Source organism: Battus philenor, unplaced genomic scaffold, assembly GCF_028537555.1.
Source record: "Battus philenor isolate CCGP_79_NKW_IND1 unplaced genomic scaffold, ilBatPhil1.0.hap1 SCAF_13, whole genome shotgun sequence".
In the NCBI taxonomy this organism is placed as follows: Eukaryota; Metazoa; Arthropoda; class Insecta; order Lepidoptera; family Papilionidae; genus Battus; species Battus philenor.
In genome coordinates, this window is record NW_027181675.1 from 7,284,691 (window position 1) to 7,307,917 (window position 23,227).

Below are 23,227 nucleotides of genomic sequence, written 5' to 3' on the forward strand. Positions count from 1 at the left end.
ATCGTCCAACAATCTAGGAGTCAAATGTTTACGATATTATGTTACTTCTTTTTATTTAATTTATTGGTTTCAAAATAATACATTTTACTGAGTTCAAGAATTTAAGCCAACTATAATTTATTAAATGGAATATGTTACAATTTGCTTATTTTTTTAAATACATATTTTAGTAAATTGGACATATTAGTTCACCATTCCGAAATGTCAATGTCAAACTGTTCGTACAGTTTATTTAAAATATTAATAACGGAAAGAAATACACGTATAAAATTAAAATAAAAAATAAAGGTTTTTTCTATCAATTATTAATTTATAACTAAAGGAAAAGTTAAAATGCAAAAAGTATGAACTTAATTTTTATATAAATTTGTGTTTTCTCTTGTAATTTCTTTAAACTGCATTATTGTTTTAACAGGGTAAAAAATGGTTTAATCCTGTATTTGATGACGTAGAAACCGAATCGACAAAAAGAAGTAAAAAAGATGATAAGATAAAGAAACATGCACAGACGGATAAGGTACATTATATTTTTTCATTTATTGATTTGAATTTATATGTAAGTGTTGTGTTTAGAAACGGAACCATTTCAAAGCCAGAATAATGTGATGGTGAGAGATAAAATATGCGGATAGTTCTTTACATGGGCTTTTTTTGTGGGAAAACCATATTTAATTTTATGAATTTTTAAAGAAGTGACATTACATTACTGGTTTTAAGGCCCTCTTGCTGAACTTGCTAGTCTTTTTTACTTATCGAAATAAATTTTTATTTCAAATCTGATGTGTACTACCAGTTGAATGCAATTTTGTAATTGATGTATATGATTATTATTTGTAATGTAATTGATGCTACATACTTATTTATGATATGTGAAAAAGAGAATAGCTTAAAATTAATGGATAATTATTATTTACATTTAGCAAATATCTGATAAAAAAAATGAAAATAAAACTTGTGAGACACCAATTATTGACCATAAAATTTGGCTTAAAAATTTTGACCCAGTTAATGTAGAAGATCTAGCAGTACATAACAAAAAGATTCAAGAAGTTGAGGAATGGTTAAAAAATGCTTGCAGAAACTCATGTGATATACTACTATTAAGTGGACCTGTAGGGTGTGGAAAGACTGCAACTATAAGAATTATTGCCAATAAACACAATATTAAAATTACAGAATGGATAACTCCAGTAGATATAGAATTAACTACAGATTATGGTAAGACAGTATTTTTTTTCTTATTTGTTAATACTAGACTTAGTTTCTTTCACCACAGGTCTGACATATCCATCTATTGTAATAGTATCGAAATTTTAATATCCAATTTTAATCCCAATCCTAATGAAAGATAACCAAATGTTTTAGTCCGTGAAATAAATTTAGTTTTTACAACTAATATTTATAACATAAAATTACAAAAGTTTTTATGTATCTTATGACTAAAAAATAATACTGATGCAGCAACTAACTACTGAAGTAATGATAAGTTTCTTTAGATTCAATTGTTGAATCATATTTTTTAATTTCATTTTATATCTTTTTAAACTTTGGTTTTTGTATATATTTTCTGTTGAGGCAAGTAATGTTATTATCATGGAGCTGCCCAATGACTTCCTACAACCTTGACTATGTCATCGGAGCCCCCGGTCAAGAGCCTAACAATGTGATTTTGTGTGTGTCTTTCTTAAACCAAAATCCTATATAGATCTGTCATATACTATACCTTAAGAAATCACTGAATCCCTAAATTTAGAACACATGTTTTAGCCACCTGTGCATGGTTGAAGTTATGTAGGTGACATGGTGGTAGCTGACCAGACGCCTATTGATAAAATCATCAAGTAAAACAAATCACATTAATTACATATTATGCCCATTCATGTTTAATATTGAACTATGGACCATCAGCTATGTTGTGACTGTTTTTTTTATTACAGGTGAATATGAGTTCAAAGAAAAGCAATCAAAAATATTTTTAGACTTTATTATGAATTCAGCTAATTTTACTTCTCTATTGGATAGTAATAGCAATAAATTAGTGTTAGTTGAAGACTTTCCTAACACTTTCTTAAGAACACCTTCAGAATTTTCTGATATTTTACTGTAAGTTGATTATAAAACTCATTTTACTGTAAAGAAAGCTTAAAATAAATTACTTGTAGCTATGAACACATTTATCATCCTTTTATGTTATAACTTTTAAATAATGATACTGTTTTTGATTATATGCTTTCCACTCTAGGTTTGTTGTATTGTGTTCTAACCCTGGACATTAAGGCAAAATGTACAATTTATTTGCTGTATAAACAAATAAATTGTAATATAAATATAAACATAAAATGTGTCATTAAAGTTCTTAAAATGTTCATATATAATACATAGATAGCCACTGTACTACATGTACAGATATCAAAATGATGAGTTGTTGTATGAACTCCTTATGTGTACTATAACTATATAAAATTATTTTTAGGCAATATAAGAAAAGAGCCAAATCACCAATAGTATTCATATGTTCAGAAAGTAATATGGATTCAAAAAATATTGCATTAAACATATTTACACAAAGTATAAAAGAACAATTTCACATTCACCATATTGCGTAAGTATATTCAATTTTGCCACTTTCTATTTGTTATGAACATTGATCTCTTGTACATGTACATTTGAGGAACTTATTATTACAGTTGTTTAAACTCCAAATCAATAGTTTTCTTGCATCATTAAAAGTGATAATATCCAACAATTTTTGGTGGAGCACAATTATTTTTAGCAGTTAATGAATTAGATCAAAAATACATTATTACCTTTCTAATTACCATCTCATCTTATCCAGTTTTATTTAAAAAAAATATTATGTAAAATAAATAGTACAGAGTAATTTTTATTTTTAATATTTCAAAAACAAAAAATATAAAAACATTTGTTGATCCTCTATATATTTATTGTTTACAGTTTTAACAGCATTTCAACAACAGGACTGAGAGCAGCTTTAAAAAGGGCTTCAGATATTATAAGTAAAAAGTATTCCGCTACATATAACATTCCAACAACTGATATTGTAGAGTCAGTTGTAAATACATCAGCAGGAGATATAAGATCGGCCATTTTAAATTTACATTTTGCTTGTCTTCAGGGTATGGTTATTTCTTAAGTTTTATTTAGATTTACTATATATAAAGAATAATCAGATTAATTTCCATTCTTCAGGTATAACTCACAATTTAGAAACAAGTATTATACAAGAAAACAAAGTCAAAGGTAAAACAAAAAAGAAAAAGCCTACATATAAATTTATGTCCCTTGGTAAAGATCAGGCAGTCAGCATTTTGCATGGAGTTGGGAGAGTGTTAAATCCAAAAAGTAAGGTAACATGTAGTCTAAAAACCTAAAAATTCTTGTAAATGTGAAAGTAAGAGCGCATTCTTCTTCAAATCTTTCACCACGCAGGCCGTTCGATTGTGGAATGATTTACCGCTGAATATAAGATGTGCTAACTCACTACCTATTTTCAAGAAAAAGGTTAAGAACCATTTACTAGACCTATAATTATGTATCTCTTAGTTCATTTCTTTTTCTTCTTGCTTTTTTCTGAGGCAATTGCGATCGAACCAATACTGATCGAAGTCAGTTAAATGTTTTTATTTATTATTGTATTATATTTATAATATGTATTAAACCTTTTTTATTATAAGTATATATGTTATATACGTATGTATGTATGTTTATGTATATTTATGTTCATTGGTTTGTGAATATGTATTTTTTTGTACACATGAACTACCCTTTATAAGTACTTTTATCTTTTCCTTACTATGGTTGTCTGTAAGAGATTGCCTTGTGTGATAAGACCGCCCATTGTACTTTTATGTATATTATTGTAAAACTTATTAAATGTATCTTATAGTGTACAATAAAGAATATTAAATAAATAAATAAGAGTTCCTTAGATTTCAATCTGGAACTATCTCAATTTCAAGTTAACACCCATTGTACTTTTATGTATATTATTGTAAAACTTATTAAATGTATCTTATAGTGTACAATAAAGAATATTAAATAAATAAATAAGAGTTCCTTGGATTTCAATCTGGAACTATCTCAATTTCAAGTTAATTAAACCACTATAGTTCTTCCTTACATACATCTTGTAATAACAAAAATAAACACTTTTTGTGCAAGAGTGTTTGTGAATAATGACGAAAAGCAATACAGCAATTTTTTTGTATTAAAGAGCTGAACATCAGGTTTTCGCTTTCAGTGTGTTTCATATTACCTTGTTTTAATTAGAGTCTAAAAGAAATATCTAATAATACCTTGTCTTTTATTAAGATTTTATACATTGTATTAGAAGACTTAAATAAATAGAACAAAAAAACTTGAAAATTGCTATGTTAATATGGAGATAAGTTGTATTTTATTATAAATAGTATTAAAAAAATTACATTGTATATACTATTGTTTGTCCCGCTTACACATTTTGGTCTCTTCTTTACTTATTATGCAATGGTTTTGTATGTTTAATACTTTTTTAGTTTTACATGAAACTGGAAAACAAAAATTGTCACATTCTCCAGAAGAAATTGTCTGGCAATTCTCTGGTAGTCCAAGTACTTTTATCAACTTTCTTGAAGAAAACTATTTGCCTCATTTCTCAAGCACAAATGATGTCGAAAAAGCCGCATCTTTATTGAGTGATGCTGACCACATGCTTTCAGAATGGAGGGTATAACATTACTTTGAGCTTGTATTAATTAAGAAAAAAATACATATAGCCTGATGATAATATCATTTATAACTGCTTAGCTTTTTAATCCCAGTGGAATAATCTATCTCCTATATGTAAATAAAAAAAACGAAAATGGGCTGGTAAGCCCAACATTTGAAAATGGCTCCACCAATTTTTTTATTATCACAAGACATTGAGTCAATAAATAAAACCATGGCTCTGAAACAAGTTTAAGTTGCGACATTTTAGTTATTATTAGCAATAATAATGTTAATGTGTAGCAAGTGTTGAATTTACAAGTAATAATGTAATCAAAACAATTCTTTTGGTTTTTAATGATTGTTTTAATTTTAGCTTTACCCTTTAGTTACATGCTTTAAAAATTTTGCAGGAAAAGTATTGTCAAGAATATGGATTGTATGTGGCAGTTGCTGGTTTGATGCTTACTAACAAGTCTCCAGTATCTGCCTGGAACCCTGTTCGAGGACCCAAAAAAATAAATGTTGAATATCCGTATGTATTATATTATTTAATAATTTTAACTCAGTTTTCCATATTAATATGATTTTTTAAACGATTTTCAGTTTGCTTCAACAATTACCTCTTTTAGATAAAAACTTTATATACAAAGGAAAAGTTCTTGCGACTGATTATGTAACATACTGCAAAATAATTAACAACAAGACTGCTACCTGTGAAGAATTTCAAAATGATGAAGATGAAGTGATAGAATGAAATATTTTTTTCAGTCAAAACAAAAACTAATAAAGCTTAGAGCAACTAAATTTGTTTTAATTACTTTCAAATTACAACAAAAGGGTACATTTTATTTGACTACTAGAAATAGGTCCTTTGAATATAAGACTTCAAATAAAAATCAGATTAATCTTCAATGTTTATTAAACAAATGTCAATAGTCCATTCAGTTTACAAATTAAAATTAAAAGAATACATATGCACTTCACTATGTTTAGTCGTAATATGAGTTTATATCACTGATCACTCACTCTGCTCAGTTCCCATTTTGCAAGCTTTTAATAACAAGAAATTTCCAATTAATAAAGATATTCAAAAACAACTGTAATCTATTGGGAGTAAAGCAATTTTCTAGGTTATACTTACCTGTGCCTTGTAGTGCTATTACTCTCTTTAGAGGTTTAATATTATGGGAGCATACTTACCTGCATGGAGGTCTCTGGAATGTGGCGTGAGTTTATTCTGAGTAGAATTAGGATATCAATGTTATAGTAAGAATTGGTAAAGATTAAACCAAAGTAAAGATATCTACTTATAAATTTAGCATGTATTAAAATTTCAATGACTATATCTGTTGACGTTTGAAGGTAATTCAATGTGATTTAATACCATCAGCCAATTAATGTTTATTTTGGAACATAAAAAATCGACATGTTATTGGTTATTGACATTACATGTGCATGTGTGTTGTGTATTTTATGTGTGTGACTATCGCGAGGAAGAGGAGGAGGACCTGGAACGACGACGACGGGGTGCGGCGCGCGGGGAGCGAGACCGCGTGCGGCGGCGCCGCGGCGGGGAGCGACGTCGTGGTGGACTACGCCGCCGATATCTACACAAATTATAATATTTGTATCAAATAAACATAATGTACATATTTATATGGTGTACTATAAGCTAATTTTAAACCTTTCGCTACGTCGGTGTGCTCTGTCTCTAAACGGTGATCGATATACACTGCGTAAAAATATACACATCGCGAGGCTAATGGTCAAAATATACACATCGCGAGGCTAATGGTCAAAATACTATCAATGTAACATACCGTGGTGGAGAATGACGCCGTGGCGGCGCGTGTCGCGGCAACGGGCGTGGGGACGGCCTTCGTGGTCGAGACGGGACCAGCACTGGAGCCGCAGTTATCTCTTGCCCGTCGATTTGACCTGCAATGTGTCATAACGGAAAAATAATTAAAATTTGTTAAAGGAGTGGCTACAGTTACTTGCCAGGTTCTTTTTACTTTAACATTAGAAACCTGGCAGTAGTTTATTTATAAAAAGCATTGTAAATTTTCGAAATATCAATATTTTGACTTCTCAAAAGTGCTTAGCAAGGATAAATATTTTTTAATTGTTATTTACGTTATAGTTTTAGTTTATTTACTGTTATAGTCCAAACAAAGACAAGTAATGCACTATCCCAGACAATGTTTCTAAATTGCCAAGTACATAAAAAATTACATATATTATCCAGTAAAAATTACAGGATTTTAACCCTTTTACAGGAGATTCTACTTTACAGAATTTGTAAGAGCAAGTTCAATAATTTTATTGATCTATGCATAAAATTACTTTACCTCCATCCATATGCTTCATAGCATTTTCCGCTTCATCGGCATTACTGAATTCCACATAAGCATATCCCCTTCCATTGTGAGGATGTAGCCTATCCATTGGAAATTCAACTGCTTTTACTGTACCATATGTGGAGAATATTTCATTAATATGGTCTCTTGTGACATTCAATGTTAAACGACCAATATGGATTCGAGTGGGTCTTGGTGGAGGTGATCTTTCCCTTTTTTTTCGACCTGGAGATCTGTACAATAACAATATATTCATTAATAAAATCTGCACAAAAGTTAATTGCTTTAAAATGAAAGTAAATTTAATAAACTATTATTTTTTACCGTTCCTGCTTTTCCTTGATCTTTTGTTTATCATTTGTTGCTGGCAAAGACAGTTTTTTTTTGTCTCCTGTCGGTGATCTGTCTCTCATTTTCTCTCTTTCTGGCTCACGACGATCCTTGACGGGACTCTTATGAGGAGAAGTCCTGATAAAAATAAGATACTTAAGTGTTTAAATATTGCTAATATTCAAATAACATTCCAGTTTTTTTTGAATTCTCATGTTGCAAAGGGATTCATGTGTATTAAAAATAAATATATTATAGGTACAATGATGAAATAAATTTTGTTTATACATCTAATAAAGTACTGTTTATAAAGATAAATTATTAAGAAGTTGTTAAACAAAGATCTTACTTTTTCTTTGGCCTTGAACGGTCATTATTGCTGCTGCTGCTACTTGATGAGCTGGACGAGGATGACGAGCGTGACGAACTGCCAGAGCTGCTTGAAGAAGATCTTGATGAGGAACGCGATGAACTGCTGTCAGATGAACTGCATGGAAGTAGTTTCATTAATGTATAAACTTTATAGGTGTAACTAGAAATTTTCCATTTTATATTTTCTTGTTCATGCCAAAATCATATTCTTACCACTGTAATAGAATCCATTAGCATGTGTATGCTAATATAATCAATTGAAGTTGTAAATATATAAATGTAAACTCAAAAATTAGCCATACATATGTATGTAAGGTTAACTTTTGTTACTATACTAACCAAGAGTATTGTTATATTATTTTTTTTATTATTTCCATCAAAATATTGAGATCAGATTATTACAAAATTTCTACACCATATATTTTTTCAACAAAGTAGCTGTTTATTCAATTCAGCTTGATTTCCTCTAGTATTAAATAAGCATTGGGAATATTCAAGTTGCTTATGTGCTTTTAAACTCCTACTTTTAAATAATTTTGATGCAATTTTTACTTTCTTTACTCTAATATATTTTTTGGCGCAGAAAATATGTATGGTTTTAAATCTGGAAATATATTTTATTTTCATATTTCCATAGAGCAATAAAAGGTTGAACAAGTTCATAAACAGTTGCATGAAAAACAACCTGTATGTTTATATATCTCACTATGACACATTGTACTTTTTAAAAGTGGATTGTTAAAAAAATTCTTTGCTTTACTCAGTTATTCATTCTTCAAATATAGCAATTCTAATGTCTACTATGGTTTAATACACTATATATGCAAGTTGATTTAGCAACCTATTCACATCTGGTATGGTAATGTGCTTCAATAATTTGTAACATGGATGTAGCTAATAAGTGATACAGCCTAACAATTAAATAAAAAAACTTATTATAAATATATATAGTACAAAAAAATAAAACTTTTATTCATTCAACATTCCTCCGTGCCGAGAGATGAACTTCTGCAACCAATATGTCTTAACGGTTGCTTTTAATTAAATTTATGGATCAGAATCCTAATCACTCCTTTCTCTTTGGGTTTCATAGGCAAACTCATAGTTGCTTGGACAATGGAGCGGACTCTGTGATTGAAAGTGACTGGCATAGGCCAACATAGTTATAATGGGAAGGCTATATAGTGTGCAGAACATGTCACAGCCCTAAGATCTACCTTTAACCTTTATACAGGCACACTACATAAAGATAAGTTATTACTTTCTAAGTCGTATAAAGATACTACATAAAAAGTAAGAACTCAACCAAACATGACTAACTCAATTGTTTTGTTTAAATATTTACAAATGAAGACTAATTATTACAGATAAAATCACAGCAAATTAAAACGCACTAATTTGTGTAATAATTATACTCTCCTTATTCCCTGTACAGGGTGAATGATTGAAAAACATTTTTTATTCAATCAAATAAATAGTGAATATATACGAGAGCACAATAGAAAATATTCCAGTTTTAGCTTTTCAAAACCTTACCCCAGTTTTAAAACTACATTGAAAATTCATTTAAACGTAAAAATTAAAGGTAAATAATATTATGTGGTGATTTTTTTATTCTGTTAAAGATACAAGGCAATCCTATAGGTTATAATATTTAAATTCGTATGCATTCTAAAAACAATAATATTTTTGAAGGCATACCTTCCACTGCTATCACTGCTGCTAGACCCGGATTCTTCTTTTTTCTTTTTATCTTTTGGTTTCTTTTTATCTTTATCCGAAGAAGCTGTAGGAGATTTATTTCGCGCCCTAGAACAGAATTTATAGAAAACATTAACAAGTACTTCATTACAACGTTAAAAAATATACTAGCATTTTAGAGATGTTTACATTTCAGAAGGATTTCACTTAAAACGGTGAAGAAATAATCGACCAAAGCTAGGAAAGCTACTCTTGTATCGTTCCGCGTCTGGCCAGAGTTTAAAAAGGCAAAATATTATGTAAAGATCTATGGTTTATGTTTATTAAGATGTGGCCAAGACCTATGAGCTTTTTGCCGTTACCAAAAGTACGTTTTTTTTTAGTTTTCTACAATTTCTTAATTTAAAAGTGAGTCAGCGTTAAATAGGCCAAATTGTAATTATATATTTGTTCTTGACACAATTCGGCAATACGCGGTTAATTTGTAGTTATAAGTTAGTATCTCATGTAGCGTTATAGATTGGTGAAAGTGATAAATTATTAGATATTATTTAACAAACTTAAAATAATTTTGTGGAAATTATTTCAAATAAAAATTTTCTGCATATGATTAAAAATGAAATAAAATAGAATTCTAGTCATGGATTTTTATTGACTTTGTAGTGTCCCTTAAAATAACTATTGAATTAATAAATTAGTGACCGATGAAAAGATAATTAAAATAAATTTATTATTATTTTGGTCCTGTTAGTTTACATTTCCGTTTTAAAAAAATCCTGTGTTATGCAATTAAATATTTTATCCAGTATTTATTATTCATTCAGTATTTATTTATCATGGCTCTAGGCAGTGGCTCACATTTCATTAGAAGTTCACTGAAAGCTTGATACTAAATCGATTATAATGAAGGTTGTAATAGATAATATTGAACGTGAAACTAAACAGTCTACTAAATTAGAAAACCAAAAAAGTTGCATAAAGGTGAATAGGCAATTAAAACTTATGTCTAAACTAAAGAAATATATGTAAATCAAAGAAAATCTTAAAAATATTTATTTAAGGATCAAAACAAAAATGGATCTCGCCATGATGAAAATATTGCCCATAAAACAACTCATGTATGAAATAAAGATGATGAACTTCGTCGCCCAGAATAATAACAAAAATTTAAAAACGTTTGAAAACAGTACATTCATCTTCGAAAACATTGATCTTTATGATGAAACATCCACATATAATTATAATGATGGTAGCTGCGGTTCTCGTGAACTTCTTACAAATATTGTGACGTGTCTAATGAAAATAACCAACTTTCTTCCTTTATATGCATAAAGGTTTCATTGACAATGAGTATTTAGATAACGATCGTCAGAGTCTCGAGGAAGGGATAGATCTGTAAGGTTGATCGTGAGTGTTTCGTTGAGTGATCGTGAGAGTTTTCGGTTGAGTCATCGAAGTGCTTTAGTAATGAGTACTAAAGCACTTCATCATCAGAATGTGTATCACTCCTAACTTTTCTGACTCTTCACTTAACGTGTGTAAGGGACTCACCCGAGTCCGTCACGCTCAAAGACGTCAAAAGGGCAAGTTGTCACAAATTTCTAGCCCACTGTGACGAATCCGGTCTTAGGTCTAGGCCGTCAACCAGAATTCAGCTGTCGAGGTTTTCCACAACCTAAACAGCCGCCATATAGCGCTACAATTCTGTTTAGTGGTTATGATTGAGGGAGAACGAAACATCTCAATATACCGGTTTTGTGATGTTTCGCTCCATTCAGCGAGCCTACTCAGAGCGACCGTCGTTTGTAATTAGGCCGTGGCAAGGAAGCCCCCTTTCTTAAACGTCATCATTAGTTAAGCATCATTCTAGATACGATGCTATACTTTAAAAAAAAAAATCTATAGAGACGTGAATACGTATACAGATGCATGTTGCCTGCACATAAAGCTTTTTATCAGATTATTTGTTTGTATTATAACTATATAGTTTAAAAAAAGGTTTTGTAAGACACTATCAATTAAAGAAGAAAATAAAACATCGCTAAATAACCCCTCTCTGCTTCCAGAATAAAAAGCTATTCGCAGAGAAACTACAGAACTTGACATTTAAAAAAATTACAGTTACGTAAATTTATCACCAAACAAATATAAGTATGTTTAAAAGCATAAATAATGTAAAGGTTTCGCAAGACGCGGGATCTGCCTAATTTGGGAAATTTTGAGAACTTTTATCATGATTTTTAGAATAGGTTCTTTAGGTTATAGCAAAATTTTGAATTTAGTTTATGCTACTTGTAAAGATATTATGCGTTTGAAAATACATAAATAAATTCATGTTCAAAAAGATTTCAAAATGACATGTTTTCATCATATTTGTAGTGTTATTGTCGCGTTTGTTTTAACTGAAAGAGGTTCGATAGTAAAAAATTAAAAGGTCCAATAATGTGAAAAACGATTCCGATAAGTGATATTTTAATTACAAAAACTAGTGCAAAACTTAGATCGTGATATATATTACATTTAGCCATCACACATTTAATGTCCGTCCTTGTTGAGTGGTTAAGTACTATACCCCTCGCTGAGAAACATGACCAACACATTATAGTGACGGGATAGCCCCTTGTTGCATTACCAGACGAGTCGCCCACATCACTGTTATTATGACCTCTGCACGAGCCTACGTAAAATATCTTTTAGTACCTATATATATCGTCTTCGCGTAAACTTTAAAAGGTTCAGCGTAGGTATATCCAATTTGTGTCACGGTTATAAATTAGGGTTGTAACATGAGCATATCTCCTATCGATCATATGCCAAACATGCGAATGAATAAAGATGTATTAAGGTCGGTGCCAGTAAGATTTACAACTCTTATTGTTTATTTCTTCAGAAAAGTATAAAATTATAACTGACATTAGTTAATCGAAAGGCGCTCAGCATTTTGTCGATTTACAACATATTTATGGTTTAAAATTGAACATTTTTTTCCTTTTCTTCGTTCAATAAAGATTGAAAGTATTTATTAAATATTCTTAATAATTGTTAACACCAAAAACCAACATCACTTAACTTTAACACACCAAAATTAATATCATTTGTGTTAATGTTTCCTAGAACATAGATAGTGTTCAGTATTTCAATAATCCTCTCCCGATATCGGTTGTTTATGAAAATAAAGCTTATTGTATCTACTCGTGTGGGCATTTTATGACTTTTTACAATATTCGAGCCATATCGCCAAAGGCGGGCAATAAAACAGCTCTTGTATGTGTAATCCTTTTATTGCAAAATATGCTTTATAATATAGGAGAGCTTCATTAAACTAAAACGTATTTTTTCATAATAATTATATATGAAAGTTTTACCGCTGTTTAAATCAAGGTTAAAATTAATTATTATCATCATCGTTTTAGCGATACGACGACCTCTGCTGAATGAAGGCCCCTCACATAGATTTCCAATAGGACAGTCAGTATCAAGCGTCTTGGAAGCCACTTTGTGAGATAAAGAGAAAAATGTCGTGCCGCAATGACTTTCGTATCTGTTTATTTAGTTGTATCATATAAGCAACGGATGCATGATTGAAGGGCTGTAGCCGTAGTGAGCTTCGTTCAACCATAAATAAGGTTTGGGTTGCAGTTTAAGATAGTTAGCCTCAATAGTGTGAAAAGTTTGCACTAACCTGTTGTTAATCTCGTCAACTGAGATCGGGCTATCCAGGCAATCAAAGAGGTTAAAGAGTACGAGATGAAAAGTTTTGAATATAGGTATAAGTAAGTCGAGGCGAATACTTCATCACGATAGAAATTTTTGTTATTATTCAGTTAGCCTTTTACCATGCAGTGATCGCTATTAGTTATCACCTGTTGAGCACAGAGACGTAACTGCCGAGGTGGTACCGGTATATAGAATAGTCTTCACCTTCTGCTTCCGTGGTTGCAGTGAGACCGGGAAAAATATTAACGAACGAGAGACAGTAGCAACTCGTGAACCTATTTGACGAAAAATATGGTGCTAATCAACTCGCCAAACGAGGCTAAATTTGGCACATACCTCTATCATCACTGACTAAAAGATCAGGTTCTCAGTACGTAGTAGCTGTTCTAACCCTGGCGGAAATAGCAGCCATGGTTACGGCTGAGCAAGTGGGTTTAGTAACATACTATAATATATACGTACGATGAGGATTGGCGATTGAAATATGATGAAGCCGAGTAACTTTTGAATAGGTTCAAGACTGGGTTATACAAATGTAACTACGACAAGAAAATGTGTGAAAATGCTAACAGGCGAATGAGACAATATAATACGCCTGCAATTACGCGCGAAGAATATCCTCACAAAATAGTTACTTTTGTTAACTTCAATCTATTAGGACTTTTGAAGCCTTCTCCATAACTTCTTAATAGCTGTAGATAGTCTTACGAAAAAGAGTTACAATTATTTTAGATAGTTATTTAAAGGAGATAATATTATGGTAAGGACTTAACCCTTAGCTTATTAATGAATCTATAGTGTTATAATATGATAATAACAATGGAAAAGTAAGTTTATTGTATTAATTTATAGAGGGAATCAAGTTGATTTTTAGCAGTAGAAGCCCAGTGTTAGAGGGCTGAGACTTGCAATCGCAGGTTCAATTCCCGATTTACGTTAAATATAATTCACATTTTTTGCGTTAATTATTTTGAATTACCATTGCGCACAAACAAGTTTTTAGAGGTTGGTCAGCAGCGCCCATTGTATATCATAATACTACACTGCTATCGCCAACCCGCGTGACAAGCGTCACGATTATGTTATATCCTCCCACAGATATCCTTGGAGCAGGCCTTGCAGTGGGCGCCTATGGGCGCAAACGAACATGACGGCGACGACGATCAAGTTGAAATGTGTCCATGAATTGACTATGTCTGAGGCTAATGTATTTTAAGGGTCTGGAGGTGACTGCGCTGTTGCGCTTCGACTACGAATATACCAAGTATATACAAAAGTTTTCGTAGTTTCTTTTTTGAAAAAAGAAAATTAACCTTATTATAAAGAAAAACATTTTTACTTAATAAAATATTAACCAAGGATTTCTACGTTAGTACACGTAAGTATACGTTTAGTTCATCTCTCAGGTTATTCATGAATACCATGCCAGAAAAAAAGACCAAGGTCTACGATCAACGTGGGTTATCAATGATAACTGACGCCATAGAAACGTGGTCTTTCTTTGTGAAATCGAACCAGAATTGGAAAATCTGTAGACAAACCGACATAGCCAATCGGATTGACAGGTTGTAGCTGTAGTGCGCAGGCCACATAGCACGCAGAGTAGTTGGTCGCAGGGTCCTTAGGTTCTAGGGTGGAGATTACGAACCGGCACACGGCATTGTTAAGATTGTTGGAAGCAGAGCGCTTTCAATCAGTTCTATTTGAAATATATATGCCATGTCTTGCAGTGGAGGTCCTACGGGTAAAATGATGATGACGCCAGAATGGTTTGCCTTTTGTTGTCTTCGGAAAAACTTAACGCATACAAGTGTTGAGCTTGAATAATCATGTGACACATAAACGCATTAAGCTCCAGTCTATTACAGTTAAAACTAAAGTGTTTGTTCCAATTAATGTATTATAATATTTAAGTATAAATATTATTTTTTTAGAAATTAGAAAAACCCAAAAAACGAGTTCAGTACTTTATGGTTTGTTAAAGATGTATGTATCATGCAAATATATACATTTTTAATAAACCATACAGTACAGTAATGTGTTAATTAAAGTATAAATAAAATTAAATTGTAGTAATTAAAGAAATATAGGAAAAAAAACAGTGAATTCATTAACTGAAAATGGTTATTGAAACAGGTATACGAAGTTGTTTAGTAATTATTGATAAGAAATCATAAATTGTATCTTTTTTAAACGTTTTAATATCAGGAAAAAATAAATGTACATGCCAAAAATACAAATGATTTGTTTACGATAACTGTACGTAGCTATAGGCTGAGTTACTTTAATCGGCGATGTGTGCGGCAGCTCTTTCGTACAGCCTCGTCTGGCGGTCTTATAAAGGCTTAGGCAGAGCGCATACCGCCCAACACAACCACACGAGCTTCCGACAAGTTACGGCTTGCGGACGATCACTAAAATATTGGCGATAAAAAGTTTGTCAACTTTAGAAATAACTTTAAGCGTGTAATAAATATAAATTTTAGTTTTAATAGCATTAGCAAATTTAGTGTTTTTGTGGTAAGTATTAAATTGATTGTTATTAACTTTAATTTAATATTTGTTTTTGTTTTAAGTTTTTTTTATCTTAGTGACCATAGTTTTATTTTTATTTACTTTTAATTATTAATTTTACAATAAATATTATTCCAAAATAGCCTTGAATTATAATTATTACATTGTTATAGGTGTTTAAGCTTTAAATGATTAAATAGCTCATTTATCAGCAAAAAGCATTGAAGCTTTTACACTAATTTCCAATTATCTGTATAAAGTGAGCACTCTGAAATACATGTGTTATTATTTCATTTTTTCAATTGAAATGCGACAGGTCAATAATTTCTAGCAGTACAGTCTGCAGGGACAGATAGTAAACAACAATTATTTTATATGTAATAAACGGAATTTTAAAACTATATTATTATTACGATATTTATTATTTTTAAAATCAGTGAGTTTTGGATAAGGTGTACAATACATATATAAAATGCTTATCCTGTATGTAAAGTATTCATATAACGATTTTTCTCTCTAAAACACTGTCCCGTCTTTTTGGACATTGTGATGCACGGTGGACATCTATCTATTTGTACGTTTTAAATATTTAACAACATATTTTATTTTTTCATTTATGTTGTGTAAAGACATTGTACAGTGTGCTTTCAAATGTTGACAGGAATTAAAAGGCTATCTCAAGCCTAAGCAAATGAGCTATACGTTCACCTTTTTAAAGATTTTATACCTATATACGATAATCCTGTATAAATATTAAAGTTATTGTTAAAGTCTTAAATGATTTTTGTCTTATCTGAATTTCAAGAGTAAACCAAATTTAACACTAACAAAAGATATATAAGTTTTCCTTTTCGTGAAAACAATTGCGTCTTGTCACGTGTCTGTCAATAAAGTCTTAAATTCGCTAGAAGAAGAGCTTCGTCTCGTACGATATTTACCAAATGGATTTTCCTTTCCTAATCCATGGATATATTTTACCATGTAAAACAATACTAAAATTAATTTTTTATATACGATTCAAAAGTTCAACCTACTTAATATTTATTCTATTGCATTTCATAAACTTGATATTTTAAAATAATCCTACCGTTTTACGTTTTAATTTAGCGTACAAGTCTTTTCCCTGCATTTTTTATTTTTCTGTGCATACCTTATATGGTTCGCAACGAACCTAAGACTTAACAATTTTGTTAGACAGCAGACATATTCAGGAAATAATTCGTACTCGGATGGACTCGCTTGAGACATAATACAGAACCCCATAGAACATAGCGAGGCCGTCTTCTAGGACTTATTTCAGTTTCCAAAAACATTGAAACTTTTAGTATTAATGGCACTCCCTTTGAGACAAATATACTTAGGTATACCCCATACAAGGTGAATAAGTATGTGAAATAGATAACGAAATAACAAGAAATAAGTTTATATGGAATTCGTAATGAGAAAGGAGCGAGAAAAATAGTGAAATCTCTTTATAACCCGCTGAAGGATTTAGGCCTATCAAGATGGAACATCAGCTCATTTTTGGAAAGAGTTTCCAAAACATTATTAGAGAGTCTGGTGGGTCAAAGCAAACGAAATCCTATGTATTGGAAGAAAGCCGGCCTCCTTAAACTTGCTACAGTTGACGGACCCAAGAGCCCATCTAACCCATCTCCCTATAACGCAGTAGATCCGGCATTAAAATGTTGTGAATTTACGTCTTCAACCGTTGTTCTAAAATTATCGTGTAAAGATACCGTTATTATGTCTTATGATACAAGCATATGTCTATAAACCTGTTCTTTGGTAACCTTAATTAGGTTCTCAACTAGCCAGATGCTTGTTAAACCATTCGAAAAGTGTATTGATAGATACAATATTCTCAATTAAACAATGAAAATAGTAAAAGTGCCATATTAAAAATGTTATATGTAACATTTTTTAATTTTTAAAATATTATTTATATTTATAAAGGAAATATGATTCATTTTATTTACATTTAATATGTTAAAAGTAAATAAAATAAAAACAATACAACAAAATTATACAAACTATTCATACAGCCAATGCTAATTTAAAGAAAAACGAACTAACTTAATCATCTTTGGAGCCAGTACCGTTAGTAATAATTTTGAATTTATAAAGTTAGCAAAAAACGCTATATATTTTGATAAAGGCAGTGTTAATCTCGATATTTCTTGTTTTTAAAAAATGGAACAAACAAGCTTGCTCTAGTGTTTTACAGTTCATCTTACATTAGGTTTGATAGAAGTTTATGCTGTCTTTTCCCTTTATAAGATATTTTATTAATAAAAGCCATCACTACTTATATATTGGTCATATCATATCACAAGCAATTTAAACTTATAAATGAAATAAAAAATGTCCTTGTCTTAATTTACATAAGTTATTACTATATCTACAAAAGGCATGGGTAAATTTTTTCTTAAAAATACCAGAAGTGAACTCTCCCTGAGTTCACTTCTGGTATTTTTAAGAAAAAAGTTACCGAATAATGTTCTTAAAGCTTGTCCAGTGTTTTATCATCATTATTTCAGCCATACTATTATGTCCACTCCTGAACATAGACCGTGTAGTGTTTAGATTCCTTCGATGTCAAAGATTTATTTCTCTTCTTTTATTAGTTGAGGCCTAAAAGTGTTACTAATAGTATTACATAAATTATACAAACAATAAAAACAATTCTGTTATGTATACCTGGACATGATGAAATTTAAAAACGTACGAAATGGTAGTATCTGTAACGTACTGTACGTATCCGTATTCTTTTATATCATTTAATAAACATATTTGTCTATGAATATATAACTTTTTAAAATTAATATTAATAACATATATTTTATCGGCAAATTTACAAATGCACATATCGTTTATGCAGGAAAAATATTTAGGTTTTAATTAGATCACAATTTTAACACCATATCTATATTAATGGCCGATCTCCGCCTATATTAACTTTACATTACAGATTTTTTTTAAATTGTATAAAATTATAGCTTCAAAAAGTAAATTGTAGCACATAATTAAAAAGTTAATATTAAAGGTACATAATTTAGAGATTAATTAAATTCGCTAATGAAATATGTTTTATTTTTACTTGTTTTCTCACTTTTGTTTCCACTCTGTCTGTCTGTAATCCAAATATTAAAGGCCCCATTTCGTCAGTTTTCACCATCATTATTGAATCACTATCAATCAGCAAAGTGCAGAGGAATGCACAGTCAATATATTCAATGAATGATACAAGGCAGCAAAGTTCAACAAAAACAATAGGCATATCACTTTTTAGAGCGCAATGAGTTGTTCGACGTTTAAAAAAACGGTGGATAATAGGGAGTGCAGGAACCAGCAGGCGCAGATGAAGAGTTCATTTAAAATATATTAAAGTTACAAATTATTTTTTTATTCCCTCCTGTTTACAGATTGTAATCGTGTTATGCCAGAACGATGATGTTACTAGTGCAGTTGCTTGCGGTGGCGATGTCCGCTGCGCTCGCATCGCCGGTACCTCCAGCTGCGCTTTCCGAAGACACTGATGGAAACTTTAATATAAATGATCTTAGTGATGTAAGTATTTTATGTAACGCTTCATGAAAAATTTATTAATTAACTTAAGCTACATGTTTAACTTATTATTTTGCCTTTTTCTTGAGAATTGCTGATTCGCATAATAATATAAATAAATAAAACTAAAAACATATTTTCACATGTTGATATTTGTTATTATAGGAAATATGTTTTTATTTAATGTAAACTTTTAGCGAAGACCTTCAGATAATAAAATATTTATAGATGCCATATATGTATTTAAAGACATAATAGCGAGTATGATTCCTTGTATCTTCAATATTTAATTTCAATCACATAACCTATTGCTATTCGCAACATGTACCAGATTTGGTGCTTGAAAGAAAGAATTTTTAGTAATAACTTCTAGTTTTGCAATTAAAACTATTTAATTAAATTGATTAAATTTATTATAATGTTTATAATATACAATTCTTTTAATATTTACATAGATTTACATAAAATATTTCATGCACCAAATCTGGAACGTGTTGCGATAAAACATTGTTTATTTAATGAATATAAAACAAAGAGTAACAAGTGACGGGAAAGGCTAGCGAAAGTAGACTCATGAACACGCGATCTAACAATATTTAAGGGACGAAAAGAGTATGTGATCTTTCTTGAAATATCGTGGGAATCTAAATATGTTCTTTGGTAAAGTTTTCGCAAAACTAAATTTAAATTTGTTATTAGATAAGAGTGACACTTACATACTTGAAAACAGTATTTTATTGTAGGCGAAGATATTAGTAACTTTGAATATTGGGCCATATAAAACTTAAGCAAACCAACGCTAACCGCAACAATATATTGGCATTGAGTAGTAAAATCTTCTGTACTTTGAATAAATATGAGTTGAATAAAATTATGAGTTAATTAATATTCTAAATATATATTAAATAAAAACGTCTAGTAAACGTATTAACGTATGTTAAAACAATATATGGCACATAATGAGTTATTTAAAAATAACTTTGTCTAATGTTAAGTGTCGCATAATGAGTGATACAGCGGTATCTTTTTGCATAAATGCTTCTTAGTTTATTCTTTACTGAGAAAAATTAAATGCCTACGCTAATTTGAATAAACTAGCGTACACAACGAATAGGCATGATTATCGATGTCAAAGCTGATTCGTAAACGTAAAAATGTTGCGTATGTAATTACAATATCAGATAATATTAAATATGAAAAAAAGAAGTGTAAAATTTTTTATTAAGTGCTTGTGTTAAATAGTAATGTAGCCTTCGATAATAAAACACAATTACAATTAAGCAGGCTAACTATTACATACTTATTTTTGCTCAATGCATTTCTGTTTAGGATTTATTTTGATATTACGGCTAATAATCTCGATTTTTCTTTATAGCAGGTTATAGTTCCTCAGAAACGAGCTGCGCTTGTGCTCGACCGGCTGCTGGTCGCGCTACAGAAAGCGCTGCACGAAGGCGGCGGCCCGAGCTACGACGTAGAGCGTGACGGCCCGCGCACCTCTCCGCTACGTATCAGCAATATGGAAACAAATGATTTGGTTTGCTATATTTACTTGCTAAAACTTGCGATCTACCGGCACAACATAAATTATTCTGATGTCAGTACTTTACGAAAGTACTTAACAAAACAGTCTTAGTAATTCTACTTGCATATGTTTTTTGTTTTGTGTTTTACCTACTGCAAAAAGGCTCGTTCCTGCAAAATCAAATTTTAACAGATGTTGTAGTATTGTTTCTTCACACACCTCTAAAAACTATTTATATAAAGGAAAATACTAATCTATGTAAATTACGCCACTTGTTGTTATGCTTCAAAATGAAAAACTGTAAATTCAAATATTTCTTAGAAATGTAAACCATGTAACCTTAGTCAAGATTGTCGAGGGTATCCTTGTAGTCACTGTAAAGAGGAATCTAAAAGCCTGTAAATTTAAATCTCGGCTATAAATAAATATCAATGTACCAAATTAATTTTTTAAAGATGAACTAAAATTTACAACAAAGATGGCGACAACGCTCGGTGTTAAAAGTGGAGTATCATGTGATTTTTTCGCGCCCTTCTTAAAATTAATATTTTTAAAAATATCCTGACACTTGTAGCTTTACATCACGGATGTATTGTCTGTGATGTCACATTAAAATTATTTTAATTTCCTATATATAATTTCGCAGAATTATAACATTAAGACAAATTGTCACGAAAAGATAAACAAAAAGTCGAATACTTAATAGAGGAGACTATGTAAATTGCGTTAGTTAAAATATCATAGTATAATTTTAACAATATTTATGATTAATGAGTTTGCTAGCTAACTCATAATATCATAATGAAACTTGTTTAGTTAATAAAAGCAATAATAACTGACATTGTCATCGCGGATAATGTAATTGATGTCCGAATAAAATTTAGGCACTTTGTAATTGGATCAACTAACTTTTTGTTTATTAATTCGAATACGATGATTATTAAAATTATGTTAAATGTTTTTAAAACGTATTAGTAACCTGCAGAATTCCAAAATCAAACATCGCTTCTGAAAAAAATGAGGGAAGGAATAAATATTTAATTTTATTGTGAAATGACAAGTAAAAATGTGACTTGGATTTATAGTAGACTAGGCTATATCGTCATCTATAGAGAGATCATAGCAAGTAAAAGTTCATATAGTTTATAAAATTGACGACGCGCTTTTATTAGAATTTTGTTAAACTGGTCACCTTGTATAAAGTGATTGTGGAATTTGTTACCTTAATTTATTTTTGTTTATTGAAATGTGTGACGCTATAGGTACAGGCCTTCTCCAAAGATCGTCACAACGACCGGCCAGCCGCCCTGCTGCCCGCAACCTGCGACTTGCCGCTTCCTTAATTAAGTCGTCGGACGACCTTGTGGGCGGCCCACTCACATAGATAGTAAACAATAATTAACTTTAACATGGGGCAATCCATATTTTTAAAGTTTTTTATTACGATATTTATTATTACCGAACCATTGATTATTGTATAGGGTGTACCATACGTTAATTGACAGCAAAAGAATTAAATAATAGTTAATATCAGTTGAACACGCTTGAAAATATATATATCAATGCATAATAGTGAAGAAAAAAGTGCAATGGGCGGTCTTATCACACGAGGTAATACCTGCCAGACAACCATAGTATGGAAACAGCATAAGTATAAAAAGAGAGCTGTATGTTCACTCTCTCTTTGAAACCTTTTATAAATAAAACCAATGAACCATTATTCACATACATATTATGGTTTCTTCTTCAATTAATAAGTATGTTTGTTACAGTCTGCTTTGCAACGCCGAGGGCAGGGCTCCGGACGCGGCCGGGTGTTGCGCTGCTATTTCAATGCGGTGACATGCTTCTAAAGTTTTATATCAATTGCAACAAGGCAATACTGCTAAAAAAAATTCTATAATTTTTTAAGAACATATATAGATAACCAATACGTGTAATAATATAATACTTTGTAGAAAAAAAGTTTAAACGTATTAAATTACCGCGAAATAAGATTTGATTATCATTATTTTCTAATTGATTATGATGTACGTTGGTGTAATTCTTAAGCTGAATAAATAAATAAATATTAAATATACTTTTATTTGCCAATTCAAATTTTATTCTAAATGCAAAAAGATTTTATAATCTTTTTCTATAATATTAAAAATGCTATTTAGTATTTATGGTCCTTCCATTCAATGGAATCTGTGCTGTCAAGATTATAGAGAAAAGTAGAATCCAAACGGGAGTTTCTTACTGTCTAATCTAGATTGTAAAAAGTAATTAGAATTGTATGAACGCATTCTGCGGCAGAGTCAAAAAGGACATTTTCTCGCGTCACCGAGATGAAGTAAAAAGTAAGGAATTAAAAATGTGCAGCCAATTTAAACACAATGTATGTTCCCCAGTAATTTGCTAAACAATAGTATAAGCTGTACTCACTATA

General features: G+C 30.7%; 3 protein-coding genes across 5 annotated transcripts; 2 read left to right on the forward strand and 1 right to left on the reverse strand.

Annotated features, from left to right (window-relative positions):
• The first annotated feature begins 232 nt into the window (after window positions 1–232).
• Window positions 233–5,503, forward strand: Rad17 (Rad17 checkpoint clamp loader component). Of its 3 annotated transcripts, XM_068777268.1 has the most exons (10): window positions 233–342; window positions 416–517; window positions 921–1,218; window positions 1,938–2,103; window positions 2,474–2,602; window positions 2,956–3,137; window positions 3,211–3,363; window positions 4,536–4,726; window positions 5,121–5,242; window positions 5,314–5,503. In XM_068777268.1, the coding sequence occupies exons 1-10, from the start codon at window positions 334–336 to the stop codon at window positions 5,462–5,464; spliced, it is 1,503 nt and encodes a 500-aa protein (XP_068633369.1). In that variant the 5' UTR covers window positions 233–333; the 3' UTR covers window positions 5,465–5,503. The 3 variants fall into 3 exon arrangements, with proteins under 3 accessions (XP_068633369.1, XP_068633371.1, XP_068633370.1); XM_068777270.1 differs by lacking the exon at window positions 5,314–5,503 and having other exon boundaries at window positions 3,211–3,368; window positions 5,121–5,211; XM_068777269.1 differs by lacking the exon at window positions 233–342 and having other exon boundaries at window positions 422–517; window positions 1,079–1,218.
• Window positions 5,504–5,611: 108 nt separating this feature from the next.
• On the reverse strand, window positions 5,612–9,770 carry LOC137933336 (RNA-binding protein with serine-rich domain 1-A-like). The gene is made up of 7 exons (XM_068777257.1): window positions 9,663–9,770; window positions 9,474–9,581; window positions 7,750–7,887; window positions 7,395–7,538; window positions 7,062–7,303; window positions 6,531–6,648; window positions 5,612–6,317 (listed from the first exon to the last, which is right to left on the reverse strand). Coding segments are annotated over exons 1-7 (876 nt in total). The 5' UTR covers window positions 9,665–9,770; the 3' UTR covers window positions 5,612–6,193.
• A 5,806-nt stretch (window positions 9,771–15,576) lies between these two features.
• Window positions 15,577–22,681, forward strand: LOC137933548 (uncharacterized). Its single transcript, XM_068777509.1, has 4 exons — window positions 15,577–15,710; window positions 19,130–19,274; window positions 20,647–20,808; window positions 22,569–22,681. The coding sequence occupies exons 2-4, from the start codon at window positions 19,155–19,157 to the stop codon at window positions 22,647–22,649; spliced, it is 363 nt and encodes a 120-aa protein (XP_068633610.1). The 5' UTR covers window positions 15,577–15,710; window positions 19,130–19,154; the 3' UTR covers window positions 22,650–22,681.
• Window positions 22,682–23,227: the final 546 nt, after the last annotated feature.

What these genes read in the sequence shown, in the direction of transcription:
- LOC137933336 (XM_068777257.1), bottom strand. An exon ending in CGTTCAAGGCCAAAGAAAAA is followed by an intron (nt 7,539 to 7,749) that starts GTAAGATCTTTG and finishes TATTTTTATCAG; the next exon opens with GACTTCTCCTCATAAGAGTC. An exon ending in TATGAAGCATATGGATGGAG is followed by an intron (nt 6,649 to 7,061) that starts GTAAAGTAATTT and finishes GACACATTGCAG; the next exon opens with GTCAAATCGACGGGCAAGAG.
- LOC137933548 (XM_068777509.1), top strand. Translation starts at nt 19,155, where the DNA reads ATGATGTTACTAGTGCAGTTGCTTGCGGTGGCGATGTCCGCTGCGCTC. An exon ending in ATATAAATGATCTTAGTGAT is followed by an intron (nt 19,275 to 20,646) that starts GTAAGTATTTTA and finishes TTTTCTTTATAG; the next exon opens with CAGGTTATAGTTCCTCAGAA. An exon ending in ATATGGAAACAAATGATTTG is followed by an intron (nt 20,809 to 22,568) that starts GTTTGCTATATT and finishes TGTTTGTTACAG; the next exon opens with TCTGCTTTGCAACGCCGAGG.
- Rad17 (XM_068777268.1), top strand. An exon ending in AGAATTAACTACAGATTATG is followed by an intron (nt 1,219 to 1,937) that starts GTAAGACAGTAT and finishes TTTTTATTACAG; the next exon opens with GTGAATATGAGTTCAAAGAA. An exon ending in TTTCACATTCACCATATTGC is followed by an intron (nt 2,603 to 2,955) that starts GTAAGTATATTC and finishes TATTGTTTACAG; the next exon opens with TTTTAACAGCATTTCAACAA.